Genomic DNA, 14,430 nt, shown 5'->3' with positions numbered 1-14,430 from the left:
TGAGGGTCCTGCTGGACAACAAGCTGTCCATGAGCTGGCACTGTGTCCTTGTGGCCAAGAGGGCAGTGGTGTCCTGGGGAGCATTAGGAAGAGCATGGCCAGCAGGCTGAGGAAGGTGATCCTGGCCCTACTCAGCCCTAGTGAAGCCACATCTGGAGTGGGTGCTGTGTCCACTTCCTCAGCCATGAAAGACATGAAATGACTGGGGAGGGCCCAGTGGAGGACTCAGAGGGTGAGCAGGGAACAGGAACATCTCCATTAGAGGAAAGGCTGAGAGAGCTGTGCCTGCTCCTCCTTGAGAAGAGGTGACTGACAGGGGCTCTTATTGCATACAAATATCTTAAGGGTGTGTGTCAAGAGAGTAGAGGCAGACAATGGGCATTTGGGGCAGACTGAAACACAGAAAGTTCATTCTGAAAATCTTCTTTCCTTTGAGGGTGACTGCCTACTTTTGGACCCCCCAAAAGATGGTGAAGTCTCCTTCTCTGGAGATATTCAAAGTCCATATGACTCAATCCTGTGCAATTTGCTCCAAGTGAACCTGCTGTAGCAGAAGATTGAATTTTGTGATCTCCAAAGTTCCCTTCAAACCCCACCCTTCTGTGTTTCTGTGATATTCTGTGTATTCAGCAGTATCTGTATTCAGCAGATACTCTGGGTTTGTGTACAGCTGACCCACCCATATGGTCACTCAGGTATAATAACACAAAATTTGTTCTCTATTCTGTGACATGCAGGTGTGTTAAGGATATTAATTTGAATCACGGAGAGCAAAAGTGGGTGATTTGTACCAAATTAAAATATTAATATAGAGAAAAATGTAAATTTATAGTTATCAGTAGGTCTCTGAAAGCAGATGTTATCCACTTTCTAAATGCAAAGAATTCCTTTGAATCATTTTGTCTTTTATTTTTTTAATATAATTTTCCTTTAATGAGCTGAGAGCTGATCATTGCACAATTAAATATGTTCTGAGAAAGCCTCAGCTGCTACATGCCAACTCTGGGTCAGTTTGTATTGTAATGTTGTAAATATCTGAGTGAGATATAGGAGGAGAGATTAACAGATTAACAGAAGATATCACAGAAGCTTTGATGCTCTCAGGATTCAAATCTTTTCCAAGTCAAGAAACTTGAAAAAATACTGCAGAAAAGTTACATTCCATTGTAAGATCTTTTCCTAGATAGGGTTTCTGCAGCATTGCTACTCTCTGCTAGATTATTTTGGGTCTAGGACTATGCCTTCTGTCTTGGATTTCTTTTATCTTAAGATTTTCAACTATATCACTCATGAGTATCCCATTCTGCATGACTTGATAGTACTGGAGAAAAAGACCCTGCATATGTGTTTTGCAGGGCTGTGTGGTTTGTATGCATATAACTTAAATCTTACTAATTTCCCATATTTTCAACAGTTAAAAAATATGCATTAATCCTTGTTTACAGTAATTTTTCCCTTGCAGTCTCATTCATTGTGTAGTCTAAGAGCCAAGAAATTAATTGCTCTGCAAAGGGGCAACTTGTTTTCTGCATTCACTTTTAGCAAAATTAATGGGTTTCTTGGAAAAGAAAAAAGGTCACAAATCCAAGTGATTTTTGTATAGTCTGCAAATATTAAATGCTGCTCAGATAACTCAGTATTTTGAAATAAGTGGATCAGATCCTCTGCAGTCTCATCCAGGCACATGCTGTCACTCTTCAATATATACATGTGTTTGGAGATCAGCTTGTGGCAAATTGTTAAAAGAGGCATGAATAGATTGGTAAAAAAATTTTAAGGGTTATAGGAAACATTTACCACTAGTTGGGTGATCTGGGACTTGCATTGAAAGGTTACATCATTAAATGCTCTGCTTTGATAAAAATAAAACACTGAAGATGCAATTTAGAAAAAAAAAAATAGTGTATGTTAGCAAAACATTAGTTAAATGCCAGATATGAGAAGTTTCTTTCCGAGAGACCTGCCATGCTGAGGGAGACCAAGTAGCCACAGAGAGACACAGGTAGGCACACAGCTCCTTGCTGTCCCTTTACTGTGACCAGCAGCAGAGAGGACAGAACCTTCAGCAGACAAGACCTTTCCCAGGCATTGTGCCAGCTTTCACAGACAAGATTTTCTGATTTAATTAGCAATGAGTCCACCCCCATAAGTTGGTCTAATCCCTTTCTGAATCCTTTTATTCTTCTGCCCCTCCAGAATGTTGCCCCAAATTCTCTTTCTCAAGGTGTAGACACTGAGTTCATGGACAACTCCTTTGAGCAGAGGCTGTTTTCTGCTTCTGACTTCATTGCTTCCCTTCTCTGATCTTTGTGAGTTCATTGCTGTGATTTTTGAGATGAGGATACTGAAACAATCAGCAATACTCAGACACTGCACAGCAGTAACTAGCAATAGTTTGTTTCGCTTGTTATTATTTTTCAAACTCTTAGTGTCATATTGACTGTTTTAATGAGTTTATGTTTTTAGAGAAGTAGTCACACATTTCAAGGTCTCTTGAGTGATAATTATTAATTTCGGGCTCATCTCTGCTTAATGTTAGACAGGGTTATTTTTTCCTTGCTTGCATCATCTTGCATTTCTTTTCATGAGATCTCGTCTGCCACTTCAGTCAACCCACTCCCTACTGACAGTTTTACAGCTCATCCACACTTGTTTTAGATGTGACCATTCTGAACAATAAAAATTCTGCATTAGGGAAATTCACAGTTAATTTCTACCTTTGTTCCTTAGCTTTTGCCTAATTAATACCCTATGAGAGTAACTCCTTCTTAAACCTTCAAAGTAAGTATTTCACCACCAAAGGCTCTCTCCAAAAATTGGAAGTTTTCTAACATATTTTAACATGGTTGTTTTTCTGTGAACAACCTATACATCAGATAATGCACTAAATAAATCCTCCCTTCCCAACGAAGCATTTGGGACCATGGCAGCCAGGATATTGTGGCTTAGGAGGGCTTTAGGCAAAGTTCCACTGGGAAGAGAAGCAAAGAACAGAAACTCCTCAGGATAATATTACTGAGAGGGAAGGAGCCAGAAGATAAACTTCTCCTTATATTATGCAGAAATGTGCATAAAGCAGTTTCTGCTGAGTGGCCATGAGCTCCTCTAGTAAGTCACTAGATTTGGCCACGAAACCCTTTAGAGAATAACAGTGTAACATTGAATCCAACAGAGATTCAGATTCGTTCTGCGAAATTTCCCCACACCCTGCTTTGCAGCAAGATCAAATGGCAACATATGGCATCTATACAACCTGAGAAGAGGAGCATTAAATGCTCAGATAGCAAAGTGGAGTAGAAAAGGTACCTTGACACACACAAGCTTTTTTCTGATGGTCACCAACTGTTGATTCTTTCATAACACAATAGAATGAAGGGAGTTCAGGGATACCAAAATATTTAGAGTAGGTACCTTTATCAGGAAGGTGAAGACCATTAGGCTTACAGGGAGGACAAAAAGAACACCAAGTTCCTCTTCTTTCTCCCTCCCTTCCCTTTTCTCAGGATTTGGATCTGAGTTAGACTCTCGTGGCTCTCCCACCTCCAGCTCTGATTTCAGCAGACATCTCAAACATGCAGACATCTGCTGTATTCACTTGTCAGGTACAAGAAGTCCAACAAAAAATTTCTCTGGCAAATTAATAGGACTTCCCACCTCCACCCTCCCACATCCCTTACTACTGAAATGATGTCTCTATCTAAATATTTAGGCTAGCAAAAACTTCTTTAGTGTTAGAAATGGCAAGTGTAGAAATTTTAGTTGTGGCATTTCTACCACATTTCCCCTTCTTTCTTACTACCAAATTTCTTACTTTTTTACATAAGACAGTCTTCTTTTCAGATCACCACTAATATATAGTAAAGGCATGACAATTTTAGACAGATACTTTATTACATATGCAGAAACAGGCACATTTTAGTATTAGTTTAAGATTCTTCTTGATGCTTTAAGAACTGATTTGATGTAAAAAGTCCTTTGTAAACATAAACTGTTTAAGAGGCAAGTTACTCTTTTATTTGTTTGCTCAATGATATGTATGCATGGCAGTTATATGTCCGCATTAAGGGCAAAATAAACATAATTTTTGTAGAAAGTGTGGCCCTACATATTTAGAATATTTTAAAGCATAGGAATGTTTAGACATTTCTAACATAAATTAGGTGCTTATTTCCTAAGCAACGAGACATTTCTGAAGACATTCATTGTTTCTGTACTACTAAAGCTGTGTTTTAATTTATATTCTTGCCTGAGCCATAGTGGTAAAGAAGAATGCAGTTTGATTATGGCTTGCACTTCTGCGTATTCACTTATATTTTAAGTGTATCAAAAATTAATTTTTAACGCTGTAAACAACACTTATATCCATACTAGAAACAAAAGTCACTTTGAGGTATGTCTGTTAGGACTTTATATCAGATGTGCCGTCTGTATTAGTTACCAAAACCTTCAGTAAATGTTTATCAGGGGGCTGAGAAATTTGTTCTGCAGCAATGTATTCTGAGCACATCTACTGTTAGAGCTTTGGTTTATATGTGAGCACTGATAGCCTAGATATTTCCCAAAAAGTGTTTGAACAATCTTTTCTTTCATTTTTCAAAGTTATATAATTAAATATTAAGGTTGTATTATTTTTGAAAAAAGAAACACACTGGTTTTAAACACCAGCTTAAAGGTGGATAGTGAGGCTGAGCTGTCTTGTGCTAAGTTTTCCAGGATTGAAGTATGGGACTGTGGAGGAACATTCAAACACCATTAAGCTATTAATAGACTATATAGTCATTTAATTGGGATAAGCATATTTATGAGTAGTTGGGAGAAAGAAAAGTATTATGCTCTTTGGGGAAACAACTCAGCTATAGCATATGCACTTAATTAAAAACCAGAGGATAATAGAGTAGAAACACTGCTAAAAAAATCAAAAGCAATATTTAGAAAATTTAATGGAAAATGAGGGAAGAGACAGAACAAGAGCATGGATGGAGTAAACAGAAAAGAGAAGAGCAAAAGCAGAAACTTTGTTCTGTAATGTTTTGAGAAGAGGGGTGAGATGTTTTGATGTAGTACATATCTATGTACTCATAGCTAACTATCAATTCTATTCCATTCATTTATTATTAAGATCTAATCATAGAGATGCATATCTCAATGAATCTTCATTATTATTTCTACTTATCAATAAACAAATTTGAATGAAGAAGAACAATTTCATGTACCGTGGGCATATTCAGTAACCATTTTTGTATATAAAATAAATAATGTTTTTGGTGCCTCTATGGCAACATATAAATAAAGAAGTTTTGTAAACCAGGAGATGGGACACAATTTATGACTGATACTTATTCTGCAAATTTATCCCCTTTCCCTGTTTTAATGCCTTTTTGTTTTCCTGATCTTCTTATTAAGTTGTTTCATTCCAAACTTGCAAAATAAGTGAATGATAAACTTATTTTGGGCTTCATATATGTATATGCCATGTGTATATATTCATCTGGATTCTAAATTTTTAGTGAAAAAGCACAGTACTGTGTTACTGAAAATGACATTGCATATGAATTTATATTGTTATATGCTTTTACACAAGCTGTTTTTTAATTTGTATAGAACCTTCTTCCAAAATGAACTCATTTTCTTTCTTTGTGAGCACCACCACTTGTTTCAGCATCTGTTAACTGTGTCTATTGTTTCTTGTCTAGCTGTACCCCATAAAATAGGGCGGATAATTGATGGAAGTCCTGCGGATCGCTGTGCAAAACTTAAAGTTGGAGACCGGATCTTAGCTGTGAATGGCCAGTCTATTATTAACATGCCTCATGCAGATATTGTGAAGCTAATTAAAGATGCAGGTCTCAGTGTAACTCTTCGCATCATTCCTCAGGAGGGTAAGTCAATGGCCCTTAAAAACAGGAAGAAAATTTTAAGTAGCCTCCAATTAGCTTAAATTATGTCACCACTTGAAAGAGCATCTTTTGTTCTCCTTCCTCTGCTGTAACGTGCAGCACACCAGAATTACGAGCTTAGAACTAGCTCAGATAGGATTTGAATTCTTGAAAAGGTTTCAAGTTATGAAAGGAGTATTTAAAGCAAACCTGGAGAAACTTGACAGAGGGAGAGAAAAAGGATGTTAAGGTCTTTTGCAAGAATTGTCTTCTACATGGAAAAGCACTCTACAATAGAGCCAAGTTTTGAGTTTGTTCCCTTTTATCTTGCTATAAGCCAAGCCAAAGTTTGACAAAGTGATTCACAAGAGACTGCAATGTGAAGGAAGTGTTCAGATTTGGCAGTTTCCTCCATCACTATCATATAGTGATATATCACTGTAAATGCAGGAAAGAACTGAACCCTGAATTACCTCATTTCTAGGGTCAGGATAAGGGGATAGACTCATTATTCTGGTCATTACTCCACATCTAATCGGGGAAGATCTTTTGATGTTGGTTCCATGGGGTCTGGGGTTGATTTCAGGGCTTTTTTCTGTTTAACAATGTGCTGCACTGCTGCATGAATTGTACCCCATTAATGAGACTCTGTTTTTATATCTCAGCAACAAATACCAGTAGATCTGGGAATGACACACAGAAAGTAATGGAATTACTTAATGATCCATAGCCCAGTTAGATGACCTTCACCTTATGCTGCTGCATCCAGTAATGGGACAGGGAAATAGTCTGGCACTGGTCATAGACTGCAACTGAGGGAACTCATCTACTTTGTTAAATGAGTTCAGTGAAGGGAAAAACACAAACATACACAGATTTAGAATTCACATCAATTAACACCCGTGTAATTGCTGAAGGTCAGCTTTGCAAGCCTGTAAAACAAGTGTGATCCTTCATACAGTCCATGAAGTTTGTTTAAGCCTCGCTGGTACCCAGATTAAATAACATCATTAATAGTTCAGTGTTAGAGATGGGTACATTAAATTAGAAGGAAAGCAGAGGTGCAGCTGAGCTGTAGTACTACAAGATGTTCTCAGGTGCTAGTGGTGAGAAATGATCTGTGCCTAAGGCACAGCTTCCCTGTGTGGCTGTGTGACACTGGACAGCTCATTTGCCTTCTGATATTGCCTTCCCAGCTTATAAAAATTGGTAAAAAATCTAATACCTCTATAATATACTTTCAGGTAAAAAATACCATATAAATGCAAAGCAGTTTTAGAAGCAGCTCATGATTTGACCCGTTCATCCATAGTTATGAGAGTAATGTAGAAATGAGGGACAACATTTCCAATCTTCCTCTCTAAAACTTGCTATACAAAAGACACTCACAGATGGAAAATGGGCAATTACAGCCTTAAGCATAGTAATTACACAGACAAGTATTGCTTATGCCTGTGTGAGGAGTGTTTTAAGTGCAAATATACAAATTTTTTTTGACAATTAATCCTACATTGAAAATATTTTTTATAAAGTAGCCAAAATTTTTATAATAATTGTGAGCATAAAATAGATTAGTAGAGGATATGCACCCATAGGAAAAAACTCACGTTTAAAATTTTAAAAATAAAACACATAAAAATTAAAACTAGATTCAAATATAAAACTAGGCAAGATCTATATCATGTGTAGCTGTTGCTGTTGGGGATGCTCAGACAGTCCATTTTGTTTGTTCTGCACCATGCCACACTGCTCTCATTCCTTCTGTTCCAAGCAGGAATAGAAAAAATATAATATTTGCCTTTGCTGTTGATAATGCAGGAACTTCTGCTGTGCTCCGTCCTCCTGTGGGCAGAGTCTCTCTCATTTATGCTTCCTAATAGGTAAATGGTGAACAGGACTGTGCTAGTGTGTTGGGAAAAATATGCTTGATATGGCTCAGTACCAAGTGTGTCTCCCCTCAAGTCCAGCAGGAAGCCTAAATGAAGATTGGCGTCTTTTATTTATAACAAAGCAACAAAGCCATATTTCATATGCCAATCTCGCTGTCTTTTTTAATTTTGGCCTGTTTGGAAAGAATGATTCTGTTTTTCTGCACTGTTCCTATGTGAAACCTTAGTCATTTGACATAATACAGTGAAATAAAACGTTGATTTAAGTGGATAGTCATAATTTATTGAGATTGGGTTTACTGTTTTACTGTTCACAGTCCCCAAAAATTTTTAAATACAAGAAATTCTTGATAAGCTCAAAGATAGCAGGAGCTAATGTAAGGACACCAGTGTTTTAGTTTTTGTGACAGGTCTATCATCCCAAACAGTGGAGAAAGCAGTAATATATTCATTCTCTCAAAATGATTTTTTTTTTTCTAAATGGAAAGCATTTCAAATATCTTGTAACTGTGCTAAGGCACATGCAGGACAGGGAGATGATTCAGGACAGCCAGCTCAGCTTTACCAAGAGTAAGTCCTGCCTGACCAACCTAGTTGCTTTCTACAATGGAGTAACTACACCAGTGGACAACAATGGACAAGGGAGGAGCTCTAGATCTTACCTGTCTGGACCCCACAGCATCCTTCTCTCTAAATTGGAGAGAGATAAATTTGGTGTGGGGACTGTTCAATGGATGAGCAGGTTGAGGGAGGTAGTTCTGCTCCTCTGCTCTTCTCTCATGAGACCCGACCTGGAGTCCTGAATCCAGCTGTGGGGTCCTCTGGACCTGTTGGAACAGTCCAAAATCAGTATTTTTATGCTTTGAAAGAATACTTGAAACCTAGAATCAATTTTCCTTGTTCAATTTTGTTTTAAATGATAGTGTCAACCAGAATTGTAGGAGTGACCAAGATTTTGGACCCTACAGAGTATCAAAAAGAGTATCTTTAGTATCATTAGGTTCAAATGTCTTAAAATCGAATTGTAACCTGAAGGAATAAAAGCAACAAAGCACAAATTTGCAGAGGTAGTGTGTGACCAAAAATGATCATTGTGTACCTTTGCCCTTTACGAAGTGCTGCACTGTGACAGGTCTGTAACCTCCATCTCCCCACGATGCAGAGCTGAACAGCCCAGCCTCAGCTCCCAGCTCGGAGAAGCAGAGCCCCATGGCCCAGCAGCACAGCCCCATGGCCCAGCAGAGTCCCCTGGCACAGCAGAGCCCCGTGGCCCAGCACAGCCCCGTGGCCCAGCCTCCACCTCCACAGCCCCTCCAGCCACAGGGGCACGAGAACAGGTTTGGCGTTTCCTCAATGCTCTTCTTTTTCTTTTTTCCCCTTGTGTGTTAGTCTGGAGTCAGGAAGATTTTTTTTTATGGTTCATTTAATGTCTGGTGTATCATTTACAGGTCAATTTCTCATGTGTAATTTATGCATGTACATTAGAGAATTTATCTATAATGGAAATCGAATGGTAGGGGGACAGAAATTTTGTGGCCAGCTGTATTAAAAGCTGTTTATATAAAAAGCACACACAGGCTGTGGGATGATACAACTTTCTGTGACCTCCAATCAACACTATTTAGTCTTTGTATTATTATTTAGTGTGTTAAACAAGCCTGATTACACTGACTGTCTTCATGCTAATCTTCAGTAACTAACACATATCATCAAGACCCTCTTCCCCAAATGATGCTGCTTGCAGGATTGTAACTTTTCCCTTCTGAAAATACTTCAAGTCACTTGTGATTCAGACACTACACCCTCTAATTCTCCTTGCTTAACAGATGTAGTACTTTCACTTGCCCAGAATTATTTTCTTTCAATTAGTCATACTAGGAAAATTACTTTGCCTTATATTTCATTGAATACTTTTTCCAAATGTGATCACCTCCTATCACAACCCTATATGTTTCTGACAAAATTCAGTACAAAGTTTTCACAAAAGTCATTCTGTGCTGTTGGAAGTCAGTATCAAATGTCTGGTAAATTGGGAATTTTCAGATGGGACCAGCAAATGATATTAATTAAAGTTCCAGAAAGTAATTCTGTAATAATTTTACTGAAAACTATAAGCTCTAATTGCTCATGTCACCATTTACAAATTCAACAAAAATTACAGTGCCTCCATCTGTGAATTAGAACATCATCTTCTGATATGCAGCTGTGGCCATATATTGGGAACCTGCCTAAAGATGACTCATTTCAGAAAAAGGTCAACTATTGCTAGTTCATATAGTATTATTTTTCACATTTTATAAGCTTCAGTTACAGCTTGTTTGTATAACCACATACATTGTTTCTTTACTAAAATAAGATTTTAAAACTCTTAGGAATATTAACTAGTTTTTTACTTCCAATATTAAGGCTCAGTATCACAGTAAGCTTCACAGTGAGTTTGTCCTCTCTTCTTTTTACAGGATCATAATACTGAGTAAAGAAAGTAAGAGGCTTGCATGTATGAATGCAGGTCTTATTAAGTGTGGTAGCAGTCTGTTTTAATATTTTCAGAAAAGCCAAAATTCTGATTTTTTTGTGTCTGGTTAGACATTCAGATTATTAAAACTACTGTGTAGGAAGATTAGCCATAATGTCACTGTAGCTACATTAATAAAATAATGAAGTTTTGAAACATATCAGACAATTTGAAACATTTAGATTCAAAATACCTTTTTATATATAAACCAACATAATAAAAAGCAATGCTGTCAGTTTTTCAGTAATTTTTGTAATCAATAAGTACATTTCAAAATCCCTTTCAAAGTCTTTTTGTGTCTTTGTATCTGTATGTGACAATGAACTGACACATCACTTGATTGACTGAAAACTTCCAGTCCATTATTAAAGCAGAATTTGGAATGTCTATTTCCCATACAGGAAAGAAATATTTCCTTTGGCACCTAGGGAAGAGTCCACTCTGTGGACACTATTGTTAAAATATTACCCAAACCACCATTACAGAATTAATTGCTAGAAGAGTTCAGGATTTTTTTGTGTCTCTTTAGCACATGTTCTTTACTTCACCCTGAAGTGCTAATTTCCATATGCTAAGGGAAATTCCAGTCTGAATAAAGTAAATAACTAGTCCCTGTACCTCAGAAAGTCACAATTTCTTTCAAATTTTAGGACCCATCTCCCTGTAACCATTTACCAGCTAAAGCAATATTTTACTTGTTATTAATTCCTCATAACCAAATTTATTTTCTTTTTGCCTTGTGTTGTTCCTGTGCATAACTGCTGACGTGATTTTACTGACATAGCTTTTAGCCAGAGAGCATCATAGGGAGTGTATAATAAAAGTAATACACACTATATTGACAGATGTTATATCAAAGAATATCTTTCATTAAAAAGGTAACAGCTAAGACAAATAATTTATCCTTTTTTAGCCCTAAGAAGCTCACAATAATATTTTTCGTCAATGAAAAGGGATACAAACTGCACTGATATTCCACTTATTCATAGAAACAATAATTTTGGGAAAACGTACTTTATAAATTCTGAAATATTTTGTAGTGAGTATAGTGGGTGTTATCACATGCAGATTCATCTTTGAAATAGGCAAAGTAAGTGGGAATCAAGATGCTTTTTATGTTCCTGTCCCTTTCAGTCTAATCCTGATCTCACTGATTCAAGCTGGAAAATTGCATTGTATGACCTGATGGAAAATTGCTTATGCCCATGTTTCAAAAGCACTCACTGTTTTTGCATGCCTCGACTATTTACCCTTGAGAGTTTTGCTTCTCCGCCAAAATTTCTTCCATGCAATTTTGCAGCCAGGCAGCTTCACTCCTCAGTATTGCATGCAATGCATATTCTTAATGGTTTGCTGCTCTGAAACTAAGCCATTGTGCCTTCCTCAGCTACAGGTCAGAAGTAAAAGCCAGGCAGGACGTGAAGCCTGATATCCGGCAGCCCCCGTTCACAGACTACAGGCAATCCTCCACGGACTACCGGCAGCCCCCGCTGGACTACCGGCACCCGCCGGTGATGGACTACCAGCAGCCACCACCCCTGGACTACAGGCAGCCCCCCCTGATGGACTACAGGCAGCACTCCCCTGACACCAGGCAGTACCCCCTGTCTGAGTACAGGCAGCCCCAGGTACAGCAGAGCACCCTGCACAGAGGGCAGCAGGGTCTGCAGGGACAGGTCGTGGGGATGGGTCAGGAAGATGCCACTATGGAAGGAAAAGACACATCAAAGGGTTTTACTCTGAGTTACTAGTACTCTGTAGAGGAAATTACTTCCAAACCATTACTATTATTGTATAACTGTGTGATCTGTAAATTAACATTACATTTATAATCGTGCGACTGCAGTGTTAAATAAATGCCATTTTTGAGGTACTGGAGAGATGAAATAAAAATTCCAACATAAAAAGCCTTTTCATCTGCAGAGGAATTTTTTTCATTCTTAGCACATAGTCATCAAACAGTGGATATACTAAGGTCAGACTGCATTTCTACCGTATTCTTGAAAATTAAGATTTTATCAAATTAGAATAAATAAATAAAGGAATGTGGTGATTAGAATTAAAAGCCCGACTGATAAAATTAAATTTCTGTTGGTCTGGATGAGTAATTTCTTTGACATCAAGCATGGTCTGACAAATTCAAAGAGATGATGAGTATGGTGAAGAGTTATGGTATCTTGGACAGGTCTCCTCTGATGACAGATATTTACTGACAGTTTTGAAGGTTGAGGATTTAGCTCAAAGTTCAGAGTTTGAAAAAGATCTTCCTTTCCCTTACATAAAGGCAGGAAAAACAGAGATCAAAAATTATTAAATAAGAGACTGTGAACTTCTGGACACTATATGCTGGAACGACAGATAGGTGGTTTGTACGTCCATATATTCAAAACCAGACACGTAAACCATATCAAGAAAAATACTGAAATTCCTAAATGGGATCCAGAGAATCCTATGAAAATATTGTGCTTTTCAGTGTCTAAATAGCAAATCTCTATGTGTGCACACCTTTTAAGACACTTCTCAGCATCTAGAGAGATTCTTGGGTTGGCTGTTTCCCAGCATCTCCAGTTTTAATTCTGTAACCACTAGACTGCACAACCTGAGCTTGCTCTTTCTTTTCTCCTGCTGCCATGGATCTTGCACTCTTGGCTGACACTGGATCAGAAGCTACAATGCCATTTCCCTCCCAGGCCCTCTATGGACCTATGCTTACATCAAGTGGATCAAAACATTTTTGAAGAGATCTATTTTGAAGTTTTCTTGAATGCATACCACAATATGCATATAATTAATTGTCTTTCATTTTGTGTTTGTCTGTACAGGACTTTGATTATTTCACCGTTGATTTGGAGAAAGGAGCCAAAGGATTTGGGTTTAGTATTCGAGGAGGAAGGGAATACAAAATGGATTTGTATGTGTTGAGGTTAGCAGAAGATGGACCAGCAATAAGAAATGGAAGGATGAGGGTGAGTAAAATGCATTGTGCAATTTTTTTCAACATTTACAGATATGTTTGGTGATGGGGTCAAGGAGAAAGCTCTTTTTTCACCTCTGAGCATGTTTTAAAGAGATAATGGCAAATACCTCTTATGAAATAGACTAAACTAAACTAAACTAAACTAAACTAAAATAAAATACATTGCATAGGAGTTCAAGAAATTAGTTGATACATATCATAGATCCCTTTAGTTTCTTCACAAATAAATGTATTACTTCTGATAATACCTTTTACCTTGTTAAAAAAATTTGTCATTATTATTTTCAGTCTTATTAAGTAACTTAAAAATCTCAGACAAAGTTTGATGTTTCTTTGATAATAATAACATAATTAACATTTGGGTCTCTAATCACAAAAGCGAAGTGATCACTGTATGGCATGTCCTAGATAACTATGAAACCAAAGACTTCATCTGTGTTATTTTACTAATTTAAGCCAGTCACCTTTGTAGTGCTTGATAAATTTATTTATTGATCTTAATCTTGTTTGTAGGGATCATGATTTTAAAAAAACCTAACACATGGTCTAGATAGAAAAAACCTAATCAAAAATAGAGACATTTAATCTGCCCAGTTGTGATGAAGATAAACATAAACTCATCCAGGCCTGCTGATACTTTGCAGAGTTGTAAGTACACAAAAAGGAGAAGAAAATAACATAGGCAAGACTAGCAAGAGTCAACATAAAAAGTTGGTTATGTATCTAATTAGTGCAGTCATGTTCAACCAATATTTAATTTCAAAGATGGGCATTGAAAATAATGTTATGTATAGTGGTAAGAGTAGATTACAAATGTCATGGTTGTTACTTATTCTGTTTCACAGTCTAAACAATCTGATCAAATTTGATGTCTTGCTGAAAGAGCACTGTCTTTCTGTGTATAGCTCAGGAGTTCTGCTGTGCTTCAAATGACTCTTAACTTGGCCACTTGGAAGAATTGCTCAATTCAGTTTAGTCCTCAGTTGTATCATGGAGTGCAAGCCTTGGCACTGGCAGTGGTGGCAGAAGCAGTCCCTGTGTCAGGAAAGCCAGTGGGGCACTCAGGCAGGCAACTGGCAATTGAGATATACTCCCACTGCATTTTTTTGTGTGAAATATAGGTGATTTCATGCTGCAGCTAGAACTTTAGCTTAAGAATTTCTTCTCCAGTCT

The 14,430-nt window shown here is 37.4% G+C and overlaps 1 protein-coding gene across 4 annotated transcripts in view; it reads left to right on the top strand.

The window, feature by feature from the left end:
- Window positions 1-14,430, top strand: part of MAGI2 (membrane associated guanylate kinase, WW and PDZ domain containing 2) — a 677,636-nt gene that overhangs the window by 624,398 nt on the left and 38,808 nt on the right. For all 4 annotated transcript variants that reach the window (XM_056513256.1, XM_056513283.1, XM_056513274.1 and 1 more), the window contains 4 exons: window positions 5,694-5,879; window positions 8,928-9,102; window positions 11,668-11,908; window positions 13,103-13,246. In XM_056513256.1, the coding sequence (XP_056369231.1) occupies window positions 5,694-5,879; window positions 8,928-9,102; window positions 11,668-11,908; window positions 13,103-13,246 (746 nt within the window). The remainder of the gene's footprint in view (window positions 1-5,693; window positions 5,880-8,927; window positions 9,103-11,667; window positions 11,909-13,102; window positions 13,247-14,430) is intronic.

The sequence above is a fragment of the Oenanthe melanoleuca genome, chromosome 1A, assembly GCF_029582105.1.
Source record: "Oenanthe melanoleuca isolate GR-GAL-2019-014 chromosome 1A, OMel1.0, whole genome shotgun sequence".
Classification (NCBI taxonomy): domain Eukaryota; kingdom Metazoa; phylum Chordata; class Aves; order Passeriformes; family Muscicapidae; genus Oenanthe; species Oenanthe melanoleuca.
The sequence above is the reverse complement of the archived record's forward strand: the minus strand, read 5'-3'. Positions and strand labels throughout refer to the sequence as shown.